Source organism: Schistocerca piceifrons, chromosome 1, assembly GCF_021461385.2.
Source record: "Schistocerca piceifrons isolate TAMUIC-IGC-003096 chromosome 1, iqSchPice1.1, whole genome shotgun sequence".
Classification (NCBI taxonomy): domain Eukaryota; kingdom Metazoa; phylum Arthropoda; class Insecta; order Orthoptera; family Acrididae; genus Schistocerca; species Schistocerca piceifrons.
In genome coordinates, this window is record NC_060138.1 from 747,592,490 (window position 1) to 747,614,880 (window position 22,391).

At 41.3% G+C, this 22,391-nt stretch overlaps 1 protein-coding gene across 2 annotated transcripts in view; it reads right to left on the minus strand.

The window, feature by feature from the left end:
- Nucleotides 1-22,391, minus strand: part of LOC124788270 — a 267,784-nt gene that overhangs the window by 42,652 nt on the left and 202,741 nt on the right. For both annotated transcript variants that reach the window (XM_047255482.1, XM_047255491.1), the window contains 3 exons: nt 4,897-5,121; nt 3,114-3,334; nt 1,159-1,370 (listed from right to left, as the gene is read on the minus strand). In XM_047255482.1, the coding sequence (XP_047111438.1) occupies nt 1,159-1,370; nt 3,114-3,334; nt 4,897-5,121 (658 nt within the window). The remainder of the gene's footprint in view (nt 1-1,158; nt 1,371-3,113; nt 3,335-4,896; nt 5,122-22,391) is intronic.

Genomic DNA, 22,391 nt, shown 5'->3' on the forward strand with positions numbered 1-22,391 from the left:
GAAACAGGATCTAAGAGTCAGTCTTAAGACACTATTATTGTACCATTCATAAGGAAGCATTTCCAGCATACACATACTGGAATCTGAAGCTTCTTGATGAAACTACACCTGTGGGAGGGGGTGGGGGAGGGGGGAGATTTGTGGATAGCTCTGGATGCAAAAGTATCATGGACCCCTCACAAAAGGAGTATATGTTCCAAGGTGAAAGATACGTTTATGATCACTAGATGAGCCTATGGGAAAATTTGGGGTCTAAAACCCAAGAGTATGTACTGGATATAAGATCTGTGATAACTGATGGGTCCATAGTATAGTAGAAGAAAGTAAAACAGAAGGTGGCTACTAAGGAGCTTGCTAAGTTGTAGAGACCAGGCTGTTTAGCCATAACAGGCAGAATTAGCAGTACACCCACTGCTGGGGTAGAGACCATGCTGAATCTGCTCCCACTACACATTTGGATTAAAATGGACATAGTGACAGGGGTGTACAGGCTAAAAACTGGAAACAGCTTGATCTCTTTAGGATATCCAGAATCCCACACCAATATAGGAAATGTGATAAATATAAGGCTGTTGGGGAAATGTCGACTGACTACACAATAACTTCAAGCTGCTTCAATAAACCTGTCAACATAGCACATGGATGTAGGGGGCAGTGGAAGAGTGAAACATGACACTGTGCAGGAGAGTGAGTCTGGTTTACTGATTGATCGGAAACAGGTGAAAGCCGTGGGGCCAAGGTTTACAGTTTACAGCCTAGCTGAGAGAGAGCATGCTTTCTAGGGAAGTTGACCATGGTATTCCAGGGAAAATGTTTGCTATGAGGCTGTGTGTGGAGGAGAATTTGCTTAGGAATCAACATATATTTAGGCAGCCAGTAGCAAAAATTCAGCATCCCATATTTATTTTGTAAATTTTCTTAAGCCATTCTATGGTAAGAACTTCAATGCTAGTTTTTTTACTTATTTTTGGTACATCTGTTTTGATTTCTTTGTGTAAACACTTTCAAAATTTGTTGAAATAATCTAAGGTAACTTATTTCCTCTTACTGAACTGTTGTGTATCCAGATGTGTAGTAAAAGAATTATGGATCCAAAATGCTGTTCAGATTTCATCATAATGCAAAATAATTACCAACAGTGGCTTTCTCAAATATTACCTGTGCCTCCTCCAAAGTTCCCAACTTATAAATCCTTGAAGAGCTGGATTGCTCTCATCCACTAGGGTTCCACCACGACTACGACAGAATCCAAGGGCATCACGGAAATTTAAAGGTTGTCTGTTGTAGAAAATGTAACACTTTCCATTGTACGTAGCTGTGCTGCCTGGTGGCTGGTCACGGAACTGAGGACATCGTTCGAAAGGAAGTGCCTGTGGAATAATTGGAAACAATTTGGTTTCTTCATATAGTATAACAGTTTGATGGTTGACATCAGACTGTACTTGCAGTGAATAAGTCATGAGTCATGTGTTGTCATCTTAGATGCTTTACACTTTGCTTTACAATATACCCTCCTTCTGATTACTCACTGTGTCTCTGTCAGACTGATATTCTAGTTGACCTGCCCTTTTGTTTGTTGTTTCTTATAACTTTATCTCTCTTTCCCCTCATCCCTATTCCTAATTAATTATCTCCAGGTTCTAAAAATTAATAATGCAGTTTGTTTACAAATTTTGAGCTGATCCTTCCCTGATACTCAATTTCTGATAGACTTTTTTTGAAATATCTTTTATCAAATATGAATGCATATTAACTATTATGTAATAAATTTTGTAATTAGAGAATAGTTTTCATACAACAGAAAGCATTCTTAAAGAAAGATAAATATTGCACAGTTTTTGGAAGAATATATTCAAATTTCAGACACTGTATTTGCCATTGATTACACACTCTGAAATAGGCTTTATAAGTGGTAGCTTGACAGAATTGCAAACACAGAGAGAGCAAGGTGGTGAAATATAAAAACGAACAATGCTTAGTATTTTACAATTTACTTATAAAAAATTATTTGAGGCGTCACTTCAGTTTGCATAAGTATAGTATACTGTTTTGCCTAGCATAAGTACGATTACTGTAAGAACTGTATCATAGCAAAGATTGTTAGTAAACAACATCATTCTGTAAGTAGATTTGTTAAATTATGGGAAACATGTTTTTGAACAGTGTAGTTGCAAGACTCTGATCAGAATGTGGTACCAGAATGTTTTTTGCTTTAATGTACAACTAGTGAGTCTCATGAGCAAGTGAAATATTATATTTGTCTTAAGTAATAATACAGTTTTATCTTATTCATTACTAATTTCCTGATTGTTGTAATCTCATTTCTGGTACTGTTCATCAATTGTCTTTCTTCTCTGTTTTACATAATCTAAATTCTTCAATAATTAACCTAAGTATTCCTTTTATTAACACTTCCAAGTTAATAGTGAAATACAATCTGTAAATATTAATACTGATATTCTTTTTCCTTGCACTTTTATTTCTGATATAAATTTCTCCTCTTCCTCAATTACTTCTTAAGTGTGCAAACTAAGCAGGAGGAATGCTAACTGCTTTACTCCTTTCTTAAAGTTACACTTTACTAATTGTTTCATATTTTTATCATTATCCTGTGAACATGTTCAATCATCTGTACAACTTTAAATTTCTTCCACATTCTTCTCAGGAATTCAGACATCTTCCTCTATTTGACATTATCCACATTTTCTCTTTGTCTGTAAATGTCAGAAAAGTTTTCAAGTTTTCCTTGATTTTCCCATCTATTTTTACACTTAAGATAAGCACTACTTTTTAGGCGCCTTTACTTTTTTAAAGGCAAACTGATTGATGATACTACAATTACATTTTCTACATCACTGTATGTTGTTCTATTAATTTTATATGCACGAGTCCTGTCAACAACCTATACAGTAATGAATATACTTGCAAATGTCTTATATCAGTACAAACTACACTGTATTCGCATCTTATCTCTCACCATTTGGTACCTACTGCCACTTTATAACACAACTTAGTGTTTATTTCTGTACTCATTCCATTCCTAGAAAATACTTTCATGTGATGCAGATTTTGACTTGTTTTATAGGAAGTAGTTAAAGTGGAAAACAACTTACCTGGTCAGTGTATACAAATGCCTCACATATTGACAGTTGACTTGGCACTGATCCTTCCAAATGCACACTAACAAAAGCACCTGGCATTGGTGGATTACAGGGAAGGAACAGTGGTTTGCCCTCTTCCAGTGGTCCAGTGAAGCGGTTGCAGATAGGGTTTGTTCCAAGATCTGGACGATTGTTTCCCACTCGTACTACAATTGTAGCTGCTTGATTCTTTCCTGTGAATTGTTCGTATGACATTTTTATGATGCTGTACAAAACTGCGTTATGTTATTATGATTCTACATAGTCTTATGAAGCACATGCTGCTTTTCGTTGCTGTAATTATAATTATCTGTAGTAAAGAAGTACAACAAAACATTTTTTCTTGATGTATGATCAGTTTGTGGACACACTGTCTGATCAGGAGCTTTGTATTTTGGAGACATGAAAAATGAAATACCCATGTTTTTCATACATTGTGTAACTAAACAAAATCCTACTGTGTAATGTGGGCAGCAATTAGTAGGTAACTCATTCCTGAAATCAGAAACATATTCGAGATAATCATTCAATAATAACAAGATAAAAAACTAATGACTGCTGAAACAACAGGAGTTGTGAATGATCACACAGTCTAGATAGTGCCAAAATTCCTGGATATCATGCAGATTTGTTATATATCATTACTTATTCTCTCATGATCATATTTTTTAATAAAAATGGAAGATGTAGTTTAACTGATTGTTTCCCAATAATTCTTGATTACTCTTTATTTTTTTATTGTAATTGCCTTGACATTCATGTATGGCATTAATTTGTGTAGGTGAAAATTCAGGGAGTATTTTGGCTTTGATATACCATTAAATTTCATGTCCCCTATAACTGGCTGAGTGGAGAGAGGCGAGGGCTTAACACTACTGGTAGCTATGCCTAGTAAAGTGCTATGACACTGATGGCAGCTTTGCTTACTTTATAATGGCCATATAGTTCCAGAGTATTAATTCAGTATCAGCAACAGATGTAAACATGCAATGAAAGATAGACTTGTCAGCATATTTAATATAAAAGATTTGTCCCTTATAAAAACAGCATGTAAGAAAAGCTGTCAGGCCCATTGTATAGATGAAAGTAAATCAATTCTGTTTGTTCACTGTAAATATCATATTGGCATTAAAGTGGTAAGTCATTACTTGTAGGTAATTATATGTCACCAGTTTACTTCATGTGACACAAGGGCGTATGTGGTGTATTCTTGCAGTCCTGTACTGAATATATCCCTTTAATAAATAGGAAACAGTTGATGTAGACATATTTTATCTTCGTGTGTGGCATTTTGGTGATTGGTTGCGTGTCTGGTGATTCAGAGAACATTCAGTTCAGCGAGCATAATTCAAAAAGACATTTTAAAACCAGCAGTGACATGTTGCTACTGTAGGTGTTCCTTTTATTAATGAAATTAAATTATGAACCTAGGCAGATGGCTTGAGGTTAGAAATTTCGTAACAATTATGCTCATAAAAAAATTGTGCTGACAGAAACTGAAGTGAGGCCTGAACACCATTCTCTAAATAGCTAGTAGTGCAATACTTTAAGCAAAAAATTTTGTCATGAAAACTGAATAATAGGAGATGTTAGCCCCTACACTTGAGTCACTATGTGAAGAAAGCTGACTCAGTAGTAACTAATGGAAATATATGATTTGCAGCAAACATTCTGCAAGTTAAGCAGTACTTAAAAACAATATATCTAAGCTTTTTATTTCAAGCAGACAAGAGTACTACTGCATTTAGTGACTCACCACAACAAGCCCTGCCAAAGTCGAGGCGAACCAGCTGGACCATGTAGGGCTCCAGAAGGTTGACATACCACCAGGGAGCTCGTTCAGGTTTGGTCAGTGTGCACGTGTCAGCAGTGAAGAAAGCACTCGTGCTGCCATCCACTGCCTTCTGTGGCACACCACCACCACTGGTACTGCTCTCAGTGGTGCTCTGCATGGGTGCCTTACCCGCTGCTACGTTCAGAACTGTACACACAAACACGCAATCTCCATTAGGTGACTACAATATCAGTAACAAATTTTGTTCTATATTAGCTTAGCACCTGCTTCTTTGATCACATAGAATGTATGGTCTGCACATATTTTTTGTTTCTCTTTAATCAAATTTGAACATTGTTATGCCCATTGCACTTGTATAAGTCTACTCACTATAAAAGATTTAGTGACCCTTTACATGGCTGCCGTTCTTTGCATAATTAAAGACTTCCAATGTGTTAACTTAGTTTCCTACAGGAAATAAAAAAAAAAAGAAAGAGATAAATCAGATAAGAGTTTTTATAGTCATCAGCATCAGCCTTGCAACAGGTACTGAATACTCGCAGCTCAAACAGATATTCGAGTACACGGAATCACATTTAAATGTGGTATGTATTTTGTCATCAGTAATGGTTACTTTTCATGTTAATTACAACAAAAATAGTTTTATTATAATATATTAGGCCTAATAAAAATTAATATATTAAAAGTCAATATCTCTTCCTGCAAAAATCTGAAGAATCCAATTTGTCGTGATGACTGTTAAATAGGTTTCTTTGGTTTAGTTCACAAACTGCAACAACTTCTGAACTTTTGATGCTAATTTAGGCAATAGAAGGATAATCTTTTGTAAATGAAATTCTGATCAAAAGTGATTCTGCTTTCATAACAACATTTTCATAAAATTCAACCTTAGGAGTTGAATTTCCAAGAACCCTGAATTTCCAAGAATGCTGAAACACTATTATTATTATTATTATTATTATTATTATTTGTAACAGAAATCAAATAGCAGCTTTTGTAGATGTAGCTTTAAAAATGCTGATGTAGTTGTTTAATGGTTTAGTTTTAAAAAATCACCCTCTATTTAACCCCTTTAGGGGTTGAATTTCAAAAAATTCTCGAACATTCATTTTTTTAATTTCTGACAAGGAAACCAAATATCAATTTTTGTAGTTCTAGCTTTAAAATTGCCTTAATAGCAACATATTTCCAAAAACCTTTCACCCCCTATTTCATTGCCTTCAGTGTGGAAGTTCAAAAATACCTTCATAAACAGTGCCCATAGTATGAGATCAACACTCTCTCCAAATTTAAGTCAGTCAGGGCATTTCCTTTTGTATACAGATTCTTACTATTCTGTGTCCTCAGATTTCATGGAGCCTTAAATTATGCAGCACAGAGCTGTGTGTGCCAATTTTGGTCAACCAAACAGGGAAGACAGCTAAGGCGTCACCAACTAATTTTATCTTTGAAAGCATCAGGAGGTGGAGCATGTTCCAGTGATGGCTGGTATTGAGAGAATATTTCAGACCATTGCCCCACTAAGGCAATACCCAGTCATTGATGAATATCGTCCTGTAGGTGGGAATCTGATAGCACAAATATCACAAGAAGTGATCTATTGGGCCACACGAACAGGTAATAATGAGAAATTGATGCAGAGAATGATTATTTATGGAAAAAGTGTTGGATCTTTACTGTCATTAAACATTCTTGTTAAATAATAGCTTATGAAAATATGCTGCTACTGAACTACATGTAATAGCCATGTCTTCAGTTCTGCCATCCTCCTGATACTGCTACCAGTAATAAACTATTGACACCACCAATAAGTCTGACCATAGTGCTGGGAAGGACAACTTAAGACTAGCCACTAAGTGACATAGCACTGTGGTTGAGAAGCTTAAGCCAGCCGGGATGGGCAAGCGGTTCTAGGCGCTACAGTCTGGAACTGCACGACCGATACGGTCGCAGGTTCGAATCCTGCCTCGGGCATGGATGTTTGTGATGTCTTAGGTTAGTTAGGTTTAAGTAGTTCTAAGTTCTAGGGGACTGATGACCTCAGAAGTTAAGTCCCACAGTGCTCAGAGCCATTTGAACCTTTTTTTTTTTTTTGAGAAGCTTAATCTGTTGTGGGCTTCAAATAACTGTCTCGCCTTCTAAACAACACATTGCCTTTGACCAGTTTTTATGTAAGAAGTAGCAGTGCTTGTTATCCCACTTATATCAACCTCAGGTGAACATATGGATAGATGTAAAACTAGCATCATGATTTACTTTGAAATGTCATGACCAAACCTTCTCATATCTTTATCTGCCTGTCATAGTATTTAATCTTTAAGATATCTGATATCACGAAAAGATAAACTCTAAACTATGGGGAAAATAATATTGCTGAAATAATTTCTATTATTCTAGTACACACATGTCACACTATCTAAACTGTCATCTTTATTCAGTTGCAATCTGTAATAATTGATATCAGAGGACTATTACATACACCCCTTACTGCAAAAGTATGCTTCATTTTAGCTTCTGAACTCCACACAAATTCTCCACACAAATATTTTCATTTAGTATATTGATTGGTGTAAGGAAAATGGGTTTTACTAAAGTATGATGAAAAACATTAAAAGGAAGGTATTAAAACAATTAAGATCTGTGTACAGTAACTCTTCATGTATGTCGCCTGCCATGATCTAGTGACAAACTACTGGGATATGTGATGTAATTTTATACTGACTTCTTCAGTAGTTGCTATGATTACGGCAAACACAGTTAATCATATACAGTTGTTTCTGAGACATATTGAGGCCCACTTTTATCGACAATAATTATGTAGGCCAAAGCAATGAATTAAAATCTGTACCAGCACTGAGATAAAAATCTGAGACTCCAGTGTGGCATAATGGCTAACGTGTCTTCCTTATAAGAAGGAGGCCCATGTTCAAATCCTGATGCTGGTACACATTTTAATTCATTGCTTTGGCCTACATTATAAACATAGTGAATATCTTGGACAAGTGGTATAAGATGTCAGCCCTTAACCAGTCAGACCAAAATATCATATGCCAACAAATATGCTGGGCTTTTGCTGTTAAGTGACTCCATAATAAGACACAGAAGACCATAAGTCCTTCAACTAAGCACTGTCAATATTCCCAGAAGAACTCTTTCAAATGTGTAAATATATTTTGTATTTGTTTATACACTGAAGAACCAAAGAAACTGGTACGCCTGGTAATTTCATGTACCCCCCCCCCCCCCCTCCTATGCACACAGAAGTGCTGGACAAAACTGGCACCATGAATCCTGCATAGCTGTCCAGAACAGCACGTTACAAGCCATCCCAGATATGCTCAATAATGTTCATTTCTAGGGAGTTTGGTGGCTAAAAAAAGTGTTTAGACTCAGAATAGTGTTCCTGGAGCCAAACTGTTGCAATTCTGGGCTGTGTGGGTTGTCACATTATGTGCTGGAATTGCCCAAGTCTGTCAGAATGCACAATGGGCGTGAATGGATGCAGGTTATCAGACAGGATGCTTACGTACTTGTCACCTGTTAGAGTCATATCTAGACCTATCAGGGGTCCCAGATAACTCCAACTACACATGCCCAACATCATCAGAGAGCCTCCAGCAGTTTGAACAGTCCCTTGCTGACATGCAGTGATCATGGATGCATGAGATTGTTTCCATGCCCATACTCGTCCATGTTTGCATTCAACAACAGGCCAATGTCGGTGTTGATGGGCCCAAACGAGGTGTAAAGCGTTGCGTCACGCAGTCATCAAGGGTATACGAGCGGGCCTGTAGCTCCAAAAGCCCATATCGATGATGTTTCGTTGAATGGTTAGGATGCTGACACTTGTTGATGGCCCAACATTGAAATCTGCAGGAATTTGCGGGAGTGTTGCACTTCTGTCATGGTGAATGATTCTTCTCAGTCGCCGTTGGTCCCGTTCTTGCAGGATCTTTTTTCTGGCCACAGCGATATCAGAGATTTGATGTGTTACCGGATTCCTAATATTCACGGTACTCTCGTAAAATGGTCATACTGGAAAATCCCCACTTCATCGCTACCTCGGAGATGCTGTGTCCCATTGCTCGTGCGCCTGCTATAACACCACGTTGAAACTCACTTAAATCTTAATAACCTGCCATTGTGGCAGCAGTAACCGATCTAACAACTGCTCCGAACACTTGTCTTATATAGGCGTTGCCGACCGCAGCGCCGTATTCTATCTGTTTACATCTCTCTGTATTTGAATACGCATGCCTACACCAGTTTTTTTGGCGCTATAGTATGTACCTGTATTATTGACGATATGCCATGTCAAAATATTCAAACCGAACAAATTGAATTTTGTCACGTGGATGCACAGCGCATTACTTTTAATAGATTTTCACGCAAAATACGATTTAATTGTGCCATAAAACCAGCTTTTTATAAGGCCTCAAGAGTTTTTAGTCGTGTAATAACAATGTTTTCTTTCTTGTCCTAGACGTCGATTTCCCAGAGAAATACGGTACGCTACTGTGTTGAATTACTGGACTACAAAAAACTGGATCAGTATAGTTAGTTGCTGCTATCATTCGGAACGTGTAAGGAAGACCTCGTTATATCTTTGTTCGCAAGTAGCTGCTTTCTTTCGCATGGACATCCTGACTTCCGAGAAAGGAAAGGACAGGATGCGCCAGAAACGTCTAGCGGTGCTTTCTGCTTCCAGCGACGGCCAAATTGTGACTCATACTTTACTTTCACCGCGTGCGTCAGCCCCAATGAAACAGTAAAGACTCGTCGCCATTTGCATTTCACATACCTTGATGATTCGTAGTGGTTACGAGGAAGTAGTGAAAGTGCTAGTGTTCCCATCGCTGATTATATTACCGGTGTCTTAACGGCATACTTCTTTCCTCGTATTGCCCTATTGTGCAACTTATGATGAACCAATGTTTTTCCCGTACTGAGATCGCAGTCTGAAGAACTCTACCGATCGGGGTGACGCAGTGGTCATTTTATCCTATCTAGAGATCGCTGTCTAATAAATTCCACTGAGCGGGGTGACGCAGTTGTTCGTCGCTGGACTCGCATTCAGGAAGACGGCAGTTCAAATCTCTGTCCAGCCATCTGGATTTGGAGTTTACGTCGTTCTCCAAATTGGAATGGTTTCTTTTTAAAGTACACGTCCAGTTTCCTTCCCCATTCTTCTGCTATCGGAACTGGTGCTACGTTAAATCCAAATCTTCCTTCCTTACAAACAGCCAGCTACTATGATGATAAAATCTTCTTGGGTCGACAGCTGAGTCAATGCATTTTTCTCTAGCAGGGTTTCAGCAAGTTTCTTACTTGCCATCTTCAGGCGACATGCGTTGTTCTCCAGTAACGTTTCAGCAAGCGAAACCTGAGGATTGCAAGTAAGAAACTTGCTGAAGCGTTGCTGGAGAACAACGTATTTCGCCTGAAGATAGCAAGTAAGAAACTTGCTGAAACGCTGCTGGAGAACAAAGCATTGACTCTGCTGTTAACCCGAGAAGATTTTATCATCGAGATTCACCGAGAAAGTCCGCATTCTCATATAAATAACTACTAGTACTCAGTTGTAAGTTGTGTGTTAGTTGATTGAACTGACTTAGATGTAGAACTGAGTTATGGATGTACAAAGATTTTCTTTACATTTGCGTCATAGATTTTGAAGTTACTATCCAGTCTATGAAGCGATTTCTTTTCTGGAAGGCATTATGTGACTTGGAGCCGAATCTGCAACTCGGACCATCGAAATCATGGCCCAGCAGCTGCCACTTTAATATTTAGAGACTAGTCCGTAAACTTAAATCTGACTCGCCGGTTGCATGGTCGACTTTTGATAGCCAGCGTTTTACTCCGTGACCTAGTAATTCGGGACTGCACTGTGATGACTTGTTTAGATAAAGTTCACCATCTGTTCCTTTCTCCAGCTTCTCCTACTGAGCTATTGGTTCATCTCTAGCAATCTCGATACTGACGGGGCCTTAATCACTAATCCTTCTTTCTTCGTACAGCACTGCAATCTTTCGTCGCAGGATAAATCCGGTCTGCAATGGGTTGACCAAAAACAAATTTACAATTTTTTGTATTGGGCCGTCAAGCAGCACACAGTAGGAAGTTATCATATGCCGAGAGACGAGCGCATCCCGTTACGAAACCAACTGTCAGCAGAAGAAAGTCCAATTAGCCTGTAACTAGGAAATGAGTTGAACGAATTGACTGGCGAAAAAAATATCTTTAGCGTAATAGATCTGTTAAGATTTGAAGCATATTAGGGAACATAACTATGTATGTATCCCAGGAGTTGGAGTGGTTCCGCCGGGTGCTCTCCTGTCAGAAAATGACATGTGACTCTGCATTTGCGTCTATGAACGTAACTATGACATGCCCCATAGAAATATTTCTCTTACGGGTATTTCCGCAACGTCCATTTCCAGTACCACCAAGAATTCCATGTGATAGCTCTCTTTGGAAGTGACTGTACGCAATCTCATAATTCAGGATAATTATCAGACAGTATACTGCATTCATCGAAAGAATAAACTTGATGTAAATACGTAAAACATTCTCGGTTTTCTCGCCGCGTCAGATCGGGATAAAATCTCGAGCTTTCGACGATAGCCTCCATCGTCATCGTCAGAAGCAACTGACGATGACGATGACAACGGAGGCTATCGTCGAAACTTCGAGATTGTATCCCGAATTGACGCGGCAATAAAACTGAGAATTTTTAGATATAAGTGCCGTCGCGAAAGACTTCGTTTTTTATGTAAATACTACACTGTGTATTCTTTCGCATTTTCTGGAATCTCATTGGATTTAGTACGATAATAAGGATACGTTTTACGCTGTGCGTTGCGCGCGCTTCTGCTCAGCGATGATAGGGGCAACAGCTTCACGGCGCATTTTATGTGGACAGCACTGGCCAGCCAGTTGGTCTAACCAACCTTCAGTGATGTGAACAGGTGCAGTTAAAACGTGAAAAGTGACGAACAGAGAAACAATATAGTTTCAAATGTCATTTAATTTTTAAACAGAATGAAATAATATACTACAAAACTCCAGCAATACGCTTCTTAGTTGACCGGACGGAAAACGTAATTTATTCTCCTTCTTAGCTAACGTAGTATTATAATTAAAAACAAGTGTGATGAAAATCCCCAATTTAAGCAAAGGGTAATTCTTGTGCCTGAGCTATGTGTGACATAAAAGTGTGTAGCAGGAATTTCATCATATAGTTAAATAATTGAAGCCCCTGAAGGTATTACTTGTAGTCAGTCGCATTCCATGTCCGAATCCGACCAGTACCGTAACTAGGCGGTCAGCTACAGAATCCACGAAGCCAGCCACATACAACATTTTTTTTCCTCTGGAGAGCTGTTCTGCATTTTGACCGTATTCGGTAGTGACCTGTGACGAAGATTCGTTCCAGTACGTCTGGTATCTGAAATGTCTTGTTATTCCTAGCGACAAATCCCTTAACTTGGCTTCAGGACAATTCTATTTGGTTCAGATTGCAATGGTACGGTGGCAACTGTAAAACTACAGCATTTGTATAACGTGCTCGATGCAGTGAAAAATGATTGTTTTTCATGTTTCTGCAACGCTTATCTCTCTGGCTCTTGTTGAGACCACATCTGTGGTACAAAACAATGGACGTAGTACAAATAAAGAGTAGTATTTGATTTTTCACTCTTCTCCCAAAAATTTAAATGTGTAATGTTTTCTTAACTTAAACAATCTTTATTAACAATCTTTCGTAAAATATCGATAGTTAGGAACTTATATTTACAATGAAACCCGGAATTTTGCGTGCAATAAGTAATTAGAAACGTGCATTTTTCTTAAAGTCGATGAGTAAGCCTGTGTTAACAAGCATAGTGTACTATATTTGGCGAAATTCATATTTAAATGATTTAGGTATTCGAACTTAGCCGGCCGCGGTGGCCGAGCGGTTCTAGGCGCTTCAGTCCGGAACCGCGCGACTGCTACGGTCGCAGGTTTGAATCCTGCCTCGGGCATGGATGTGTTTGATGTCCTTAGGTTAGTTAGGTTTAAGTAGTTCTAAGTTCCAGGGGACTGATGACCTCAGCTGTTAAGTCCCGTAGTGCTCAGAGCCATTTGAACCATTTTATTCGGACTTAATGGAGAAAAAGAAAAGCTTCAGCGAGGTTCGAACCAGCGAACCACAGAATTCTCTAGGACTTGTCCCCATCGCTACCGATTAATGCTTTATATTAAGTAAATACAATTTACCTAAAAACTTCAAAGCCGATTTTCTCTGTAATCTTGTGAAGAACATTAAGAGAGATTTGTTTCTCGCCAATTTAACGGTGTTCCGCACGCGTGTTCTGCTACGAAACAGGTAACAGCGACTGTCATTTTCATTCTACGTATTTAACAGCGCGACAATCAGAGCAAAACTGGCGTTTACAGAGAATGCGAGTGTACCCGATTTTTTAAATAAATAATATATAGCCACAGTATGATTAAGAAAAAGGCTTATGGCTAGAATGAAATTTTCACTCTACAGCGGAGTGTGCGCTGATATGAAACTTCCTGGCAGATTAAAACTGTGTGCCAGACCGGGACTCGAACTCGGGACCTTTGCCTTTCGCGGGCAAGTGCTCTAGCAACTTTTTTTTGTTTTGTTAAATCTCAATTTGTTCTCTTTTGTTCGGCGCATCTGCTCGGGGCGTACGTCGTAAGACATCCGTTTAAGTTCGTTGTTAATCGATTAACTCAGTTTTTTTTATTACAGAGGACAGCTAACCCTCTGACTGAACACGCTGAGCTACCGTGCCGGCGTAAACTTTTCACTCGAGGGAAGACTTGAACTAAGGACCTCTCGTCCCGCAGCTGCTCACGCTAACCACGGGACCACGGCGCTCCTATCAACTGAGCTACCCAAGTACGAGTCACGCCCCGTCGTCACAGCTTTACTTCTGCCAGCACTTGCCCGCGAACTGCAAAGGTCCCGAGTTCGAGTCTCGGTCCGGCACACAGTTTTAATCTGCCAGGAAGTTTCTTTTTCAACGTTTATGTCTGTTAATACATTAGAATAAAAGTTTCGTTTACAATGAAAGTAATAATATATCTAATACATAAGTTGGGCCTACAGCCAAGAGCGTAAAAACACCAGTGTACGTGTGCTATGGCTGCCGACCAACCATCGCGTTTGTATTTGTTTACAGCAGGTTTATTATTACGACGAACGAACTATAGCTGTGTAGGGGGCAGCTGTATTAATCAAGCGCACTGTTGACACTTAACCCAAGTGATGCCTGTTCGGTAGCAGTCATTTCTTCATGATGCTGCTTGGACGAAATGACATTGTGACAAAAGCATGTGTTCAGTTGCCAGCGGAGGGCTACTTCTGGCAGGCAAAAGATACCAACACGAAGGGTAGGTGAACTCACATACACTTCCCGGATATTGTCAAATCGTATTTTCGGTTTTTCCACCCGTTGTGTGTCCACGCCGTCAGGGGGGGGGGATGTCTATCTCGCCGTGACATCGGTATGGCGCGAATCTTTCAAATAACTGTCGTGAAAGTACTTCACAGGAAAGGAAATTATTTGGATTTTTTTCACCGCTCTCTGTTCTTGAATGGGGTACGAGGGAAATGCACGGGCCGCACGGAACTGTCCCTCGTGCGCTGCGGATGTAGGTGGGCGGTAGTCGCGGCTGGGCGGGGGAGTCGCCGCTAGCTTCTTCCTCTCGCCTCGCCTCGCCTCGCCTTCCTTCCGCGGAGCGCCACTTTCCCCGCGGATCGGCCGCGGGCAACCAGGGTCACCGCATCCGGCGGCGTGCGTCGTGTCACACCGGCGAAAGCGGCCCCCAGCCCCGCACACCACGCACGACAGGGTGGCGTGGCGCGAAGGCTTCTCGGCGGCCGTTGACCCACGCTGCCGGCCTCTTCTGCGCGCTCGCTGTCTTTCCTCAACTGGACGATTAGTCCGTCATGCTACGAGGCCCATTTTAACAGTGAGGGACGGTTGGATGGAAAATACGCGTTGCTCAAAAAAAAAAAAAAAAAAAAAAAAAAACGCTCAAAGAGAGATACAGTCGACTCTTGCTAATTTCAACCTCGATGAATCAAATTTCTCGATAGAACTAAGCAGTTGTCCGACCACTGGAAAAAATCTTCGATGATTTTAAGAAATCATATGCGTTTTGGTACACTCAATAAACTGAAGGGATAGTCTTTCATGACTGTCGCTTCGGTCAAGTATCATCATGAAGAAATAACTGCTACCGCCGGCCGGGGTGACCGAGCGCTTCTAGGCGCTTCAGTCTGGAACCGCTTGACCGCTACGGTCGCAGGTTCGAATCCTGCCTTGGGCATGGATGTGTGTGATGTCCTTAGGTTAGTTAGGTTTAAGTAGTTCTAAGTTCTAGGGGACTGATGACCTCAGAAGTTAAGTCCCATAAAAAAAAACTGCTCCCGAACATGTGTGAGTTGGGTTATGTGCGCTTGATTAATACAGGTGCCGCCTACACAGCTATACTTCGTACATCGTAACAATAAACATGCTATAAACAAATACAAAAGCGACGATTGGTCAGCAGCCGTAGCACACCTACACTGGTGTTGTTACGCTCTTGGTTGTAGGCCGAACTTACGTATTGGATGTACGCTGAAGCTCCAAAGAAACTGGTATAGGCACGGGTATTCAAATACAGAGATATGTAAACAGGAAGAATACGGCGCTGCGGTTGGCAACGCCTATATAGGACAACAGGTGTCTGGCACAGTTGTTAGATCGGTTACTGCTGCTACAGTGGCAGATTATCAAGATTTAAGTGAGTTTTAACGCGGTCTTATAGTCGGCGCACGAGCGATGGGACACAACATCTCCGAGGTTGCGACGAAGTGGGGATTTTCCCGTACGACCATTTCATGAATATACCGTGAATATTAGGAAGCCGATAAAACATAAAATCTCTGACCGCTCGTAAACAAACTATAATTCGAAGTTCGGTTGTTCCTGTATTTGTTTCGTCATTCCGCTCTTCTCCTTTGTTTGCTCAACAAAGCCTAATGAGTTAAAATAGGACCTACATACAATGAGATGACAAACGTCACGGGACAGCGATATGCACACATAGCCTATGGATGGCTGGAGTATCGCGTACACAAGATGTAAAAGAGCAGCGCACTGGTGGAGCTGTCATTTGCACTCAGGTGGTTCATGTGAAAAGGTGTCCGAAGTGAACATGGCCACACCACAGGAATTAACTGACTCAGTGCGGAATGCCAAACACCGACAATACCAGATTTCGGGCATTGCGTCTCACCACAGACAACGCTGTGGCCGACGGCCTTCACTTAACGACCGAGGGCAACGGCGTTTCTGCAGAGTTGTCAGTGCTGACAGACAAGCAACACTCCATGAAGTAGCTACAGAAATAAATGTCGGACGTACGACAAGCGTATCCGTTAGGACGGTGTGGGGAAATGTGGCGTTAATGGACTATGGCAGCAGACGATCGAAGCGAGTGCCTTTGCGAACAGAACGACATCGTCTGCAGCGCCTGTCCTGGGGTTGTGACCATACCGGTTGGATACTAAACGACTGGAAAACCGTGACCTGATCAGAGAGTCCCGATTTCAGTTGGGAAGAGCTGATGGTAGGGTCTGAGTGTGGCGCAGACCCCACGAAGCCATTGATCCAAAATGTCAACAAGGCACTATGCAAGCTAGTGATGGCTCCATAATGGAGTGGGCTGTGTTTACATGGAATGGATCGGGTCCTCTGGTCCAACTGAACCGATCATTGACTGCAGACATTGGTCAGACTCTCAGAACTGTGGGGGACCAATGTACTGTGTCTTGGCACCAGTCATCCTATGGAATATAACACGGAGATTCTGGCATGCACTTCTAGCTACTGGGATAACGTTATTACGAAAGCAGTTGAGATTGAATAAGCAAGTAAAAAAAAAAAATTAAAAAAAAGGGAAACCGAGGTTTTAAATTCACTTGCAGAGTGCTTACTTGTTGCCGTTTTACCTTGAAAACGATAGGATGTGCACCTGTCGAAATACCGGCGGCTGTTGAAGTCGTCCTTCGGCTACAGTCCGTATGTTATTTGGACGTTGTGTACGCCAATAGAAACTCAGGTCTCACAACTATAATCTTGTTTTTCCGATACCTACGGAAGCGATAAGCAGGGGGTACTAATGTATTCCTAAATTCCTCAGTAAATTGTCCGTACGCAGAACGTTATCAACGCATCCTTCCAAACACTTTGTGACGCTCAGTTGTCGCTTGCCAGTTGGGGCACTAACCACGAATCTGAGAACAACAACAATTCCTTTCGCCAGCATTTCTCTGGAAGAATGAACAGGTGAATAGCGATGAAGCTCTGGGATGTTAAGTATCTCTAGATCAGGTACACTAGAGGATGCAATGTATATCCTTCAAGACTACGGAATTAGAAGCTTTTGTCGCGTCCAGCGAGCAATCTGGACGCCAGATGGCAGAAACGTGAGGCTCGCTCAGCTAGTGGCTAAGTGAAAAAGGCCTCCTTGCAGCAATATTTCAAAGTTGGCGGAAGTTGGTGGGGTAGGAATTTGAACAAGGAAAAACAAGAGTCTGAACAAAAGGTACTTGGAGAACAAATATTGGACTATTTCACAGAGGAATCCTCTGGTAGACACTTGAATGACGAAGAGAAGGCGGCACAGAACTGACTTGCGTTATCTGATGCCTCTCAGTTGGCGGGTATCTCTGAATACTGTGCTCTCTTCTGACTAGCGGTTGGCTTGGGGGCCTGGACAATAACCCTTCCGTAGTGTAATGTGACACCTGGCTGTTCCTCCCCAGGGGGGCCGTATTTAAATGACCGCACAGCCTTGAGTGTGCGCCGAATTTACTCTTCTCTGAGACAAAAGCATGTAATGATGCACTGTAATAATGGCAGGTTCGGGTTGTCGCAGCAACGCCCATATTTTATTTGCTGTTATAATATTCTTCCTATACTGATACATTAGATTTTATGCTCAAATTGGTGCCCGAAAAGATAGCAAAATTTCCGCCTATTATCCTAAATGTATCTCTTTGTATGAAAGAAAATCGTAGGCAATATAAGGGGCGATCAAAAAATTTCCGTTCGAAGGCCGTGCAGTGCAGAATCGGCAAGTCAATGAGTCAAAATCACCGTGAGCATTGAGGCAATCATCCCACCGATGCGACGCACTAGTCTGAAGATACCCGTTTGGTAAAACATTGTGCCCTGCTGCGTGAAGTCCGCAAATGCCTGCTGCACATCCTTGTCCGACAGGAATCGTCGATCATTCGAGACTTTTTTTTAAAAGGATCGAGGCGTGATAATCGCTTGAGGAGAGATGAGGACTATAGGGCTGGTGCTCGAGTGTCTGCCACTTGAGCTGTTGTCATTTCCGCATTACGACATTTGCAACACCGGGACGTGCGCCATCATGAAGCAGCAGCACCCCTTGCGCGCACCATTCCAAAACGGTGGTTTTCGACAGACGTGCTGTCCCATACGCATTCTTCATCCTCCGATTGATGGCTACCGGTGTTTGTCCTCCGCCAGCCTAGAAAATAATACCAGCATGTTCGTCCTGTTTGGATGCATTTGGTAATAACGTCGGCATAGTTCACGTTTCCACATTTTACACGAATACTGCACTAATCACTTGCCTACGTGTCGGTACTTATATATCCGCAACCGAGTCTCCCTATGTTGCACATAAGCTGCAGCAGCACACTCAAACGGGAACTTTTTAATCGCTCATTATACATAAGCAATTTTACATATCGATGGCAATACGGCATAAGCAGAGTCTCAGTCCTGTGCGTAAGTACTCCACTACCACAATCTCCATCACAACGACTGCACTTGACAGAGCTGCGGGTGAATGAAACCACGTCGGTGATCACTACTCGCCTCGTAATGGACATTTCGGAGATTGTAACGCTTCGCTCACAAGACAGTTAAACGAGACGAGTGCCTGCCGGCGGGGCCGACGTCCGCTGGAGGGTGTTTCACCGAGGCGAGAGAGGAGACAACGTGTACGTCTTGAGTGCCAGGGCGGCCGTGACTCCGCTACACAATGAGTTGCTCCGCATCCTTCGACCGTGCCACCTCAAGGGGCCGCCGCGCCTGCGGTGCAAATTACGGAGAAATGCGTCTCTTCTTTCTTCACCCATATGTGACCAGCTGCTCGCGACTGCATTTGAGGGGGAATCGACCGTAACCTCTAGGCTGTATTACCAGCCTCCACAAAGCTCGCTCGGCGTTAGCTGTTGTTTGTCTAACAGAATGACATTGCCATTCACACCTAGTGAAACATCCTTTCGTCTCGCCCAGGAGATATGTGGCAGCGTGCAAAACCTCACTCGCGCCCAGAATCCACGTACTCTTAGCACGTGCAGCGGGTGAGACAAACTGGGCGACGTATTGCACCGAAGATTATTTATTGTCAGGCCCATACCAAAATTTTTGCACTGCTATATTATTGACACCAGTCTAAATCAGGGTCGCCAACATCACTTTTAGCCGTCAGGCAGACTTTAACTTGTCACTGGTGCAAAGCTAATGATAAATGCACTGTAACTATCTGACTGCATCAAGAAAGATTCCGAGACCCGACCACAAGACTGGAAAACGTAAACCGTTAAGTTAATAAGTCACGACCTCTGCCTCCTAACAACTTACTCCACAGACCTCCATGAAGTCCAAACAGGATATGTGAGAAACAAACAATCAAACAAACACAGTCCGAAGTGGTCTTGAAAGCCCAACGGTACCGACCGGCTGCCGTGTCATTCTCAACCATTATGTGTCTCCGGATGCGGGTATAGAGGGGCATGTGGTCAGCACATCGCTCTCCCGGCCGTTGTCAGTTATCGTGATCGGTGCTGATAGTCCTCGACCAAGTAGTTCCTCAATTGGTATATAGTTGAGAAGTCAGACAGAAACACCACATGCCAAGTTTCCAATTTTACTGGCTTCAGTTACACCTCTCCAAGTTCGACACTTTTATAGTAAACCTCACTTAGGTAGATCATGGCTACAGGCACTAATGTGACGCATCTAAACTGTCTACATCGCTTGACACATTTCTTTATTTATAACGTAGTTTCGCCTACTCCCGTCATCATATCTGTAACTAAGATTAGAGGAACATAAAAATAGCCAGCAATATCGAGCTAAAAAAGATGAAAATTTAAAAAATTAATAAATTTTAGCAAGTTCACTCACCCGAGATTTGAACTTATAAAATAAGCTTCAGTGTCAGTATCAATAAAACCCATGCCTAATTAGGCGTCAAGTATCAACATGGTTCAAAAAATTTTACGAAGATGAACGTTCCTGCCAAAACGACTTACAAATAAAGATACAGATATGAAGCGATCTAAACTGTTTTATTCACAAAATATTCCAATAGTCGCAGGCTCGTACCCGAAGTTTATTTCCTTTATTCCTAGAAAGCCGAAAAGAGATTAAGCAGGTTTCCACTCCCCACCCGCTTACCCCTCCCCTCCTTCTGAACGCAATTTCAAATTCCTGTAGTCTTTCTGTGTTAAAAAATAAGTGTCGTCGACTTTGCCACTCGCGATGTCAACGTAGCGTTTCCAACCACAAATATTTTAGCCGTGGCTTTTGGGACTGTCAAAGGGAGCCGCAACAGTAGAGAAACCTCTGGTCGGGAATACCAAGGTGCAAGGTTCGGAAACGCTATGGCCGGAAAGTCCACGGAACCGAAGAATACTGCCCCATTACGACCTAATGTTAGATGTTTGAAGGCTAGCTTAAAATGTTATCCGTATTATGTTAGATCAACAAAGATAACACAACTCATGCGGTTACATCAGGTGTTTTACTTTACAAGTACAAAATTGGAATTTGTCAAAACATAAGAATTAACTGAAATTTCACATTAATATCTACATGTACTGATCTCAGTGTCCAAGGTAGCTACAATTTAAATGATCACTGAAGCATAGATATGTGCACTTTACGAGGGAAAGTTTGGATAAAGTTTGAAATTATGTTTAAAGTCCGTTGGGAACCACAACAAGTGCTCCCATCCTCAAACACTGGATGAGTACAATCTGGGCACATTGCGCTTCATTTTAAGTAAAAATTGGTTTTCTGGCATCTCAGTGTTCATGACGTCGTATTTGCTGAATTATGTGTCATGCGATGATATAATTTTGCAGGTACATTCAATGGTATAAGTGGATACTGTCTGCAAAATGAGTTGCGGATAGAGTTAGTAGTAAAGAAGTAACAAACTAAAACGTCTGCCTAGCGCTCAAGTTTTACTGCATGAACAGCAAAAATGTAGTTACCGATAAACCTTTCTGCTTTCATCGTTCCGTGGGGTGTGTTAGCGAGAAAAAGTTTTATAAAGGTTTTAAATTATGCGTAAACCTTGTTGGAAGCTGCTAAGAGCTCTATTCTCGAATACAGAATAATACAGTCTGGATAATTTGAGCTCCCTGAATTAACACTGTCTGTAGACATCACACAGTTTTTAATTGTAATTCTGTGAAACCTGTGACGTACGATTATACCTCGTAATGAGTAAATTGTGATAGCCTCTTAAGTTGTTAAATTACGTAAATAATGATTTCAAATACTGAAAAACAGATTTGCGTTGCCCCTGGAAGCCGAAAGAGATGCAGCCTTGCACTACAAACCACGGACAGGGTTAGTCGTTTAGTAACATAGATTCTTCGTCTGCCATGTCGCCTTCAAGCACTTTTTAGTAGCGCTACGACCCCAAATCAGCTACTGCCGTCAGTATTTCTTGTACGTGTAAGACTCATGCCGTTATGAACGACGCAGGAACGACTGACTAGAGACCTGGCTCTTTCCTTGCAGTTTGCTCTCGTATTTCCGACTGAAAAATATCATTGCGTCGTATTCATTTCATCAAATTTCCCCAACCACAGTTATCAGACCGAACGGGCTAGCGCAGTGCTTCAGGAATTCCACAAGTTTCCGAGAAGAGTAAACTTTAGAACCAGTTTGACTACACCAGTTTAGTTTCTCCGTGATTTCTCTGAATTACTTCAGGCAACTACAGGAATGATTTCTTCCAAACAGGTCGCCGGCGCCTCCTTTCCCTCATTCTTGTACAAATGAGCAAATGCTCCGTCTCGAACGACTTTAATAAGGAATACACGTCAGCGCATTTGAGACGGCGCCAGAGAGAGTTATCGTTATGACAAAGCGAACCATCCACAAGAACAGAATCATCTTCATCGTTACTGTCGGAATCAAGTAAGAACACTGCCATATTCGCTTCTTTACAGGTCTAAGGTTGTCAGTACCACTGGAATCATCTCCAGAAGCATAAAAACATTCGTTCGCACAGTTATCTGGATCTTCATACTCACTAGGAGCATCTGAATAATCTTCTTCAGAAACCTCCGAAAGTATTTCACATATGTTCATTTCTTTCCG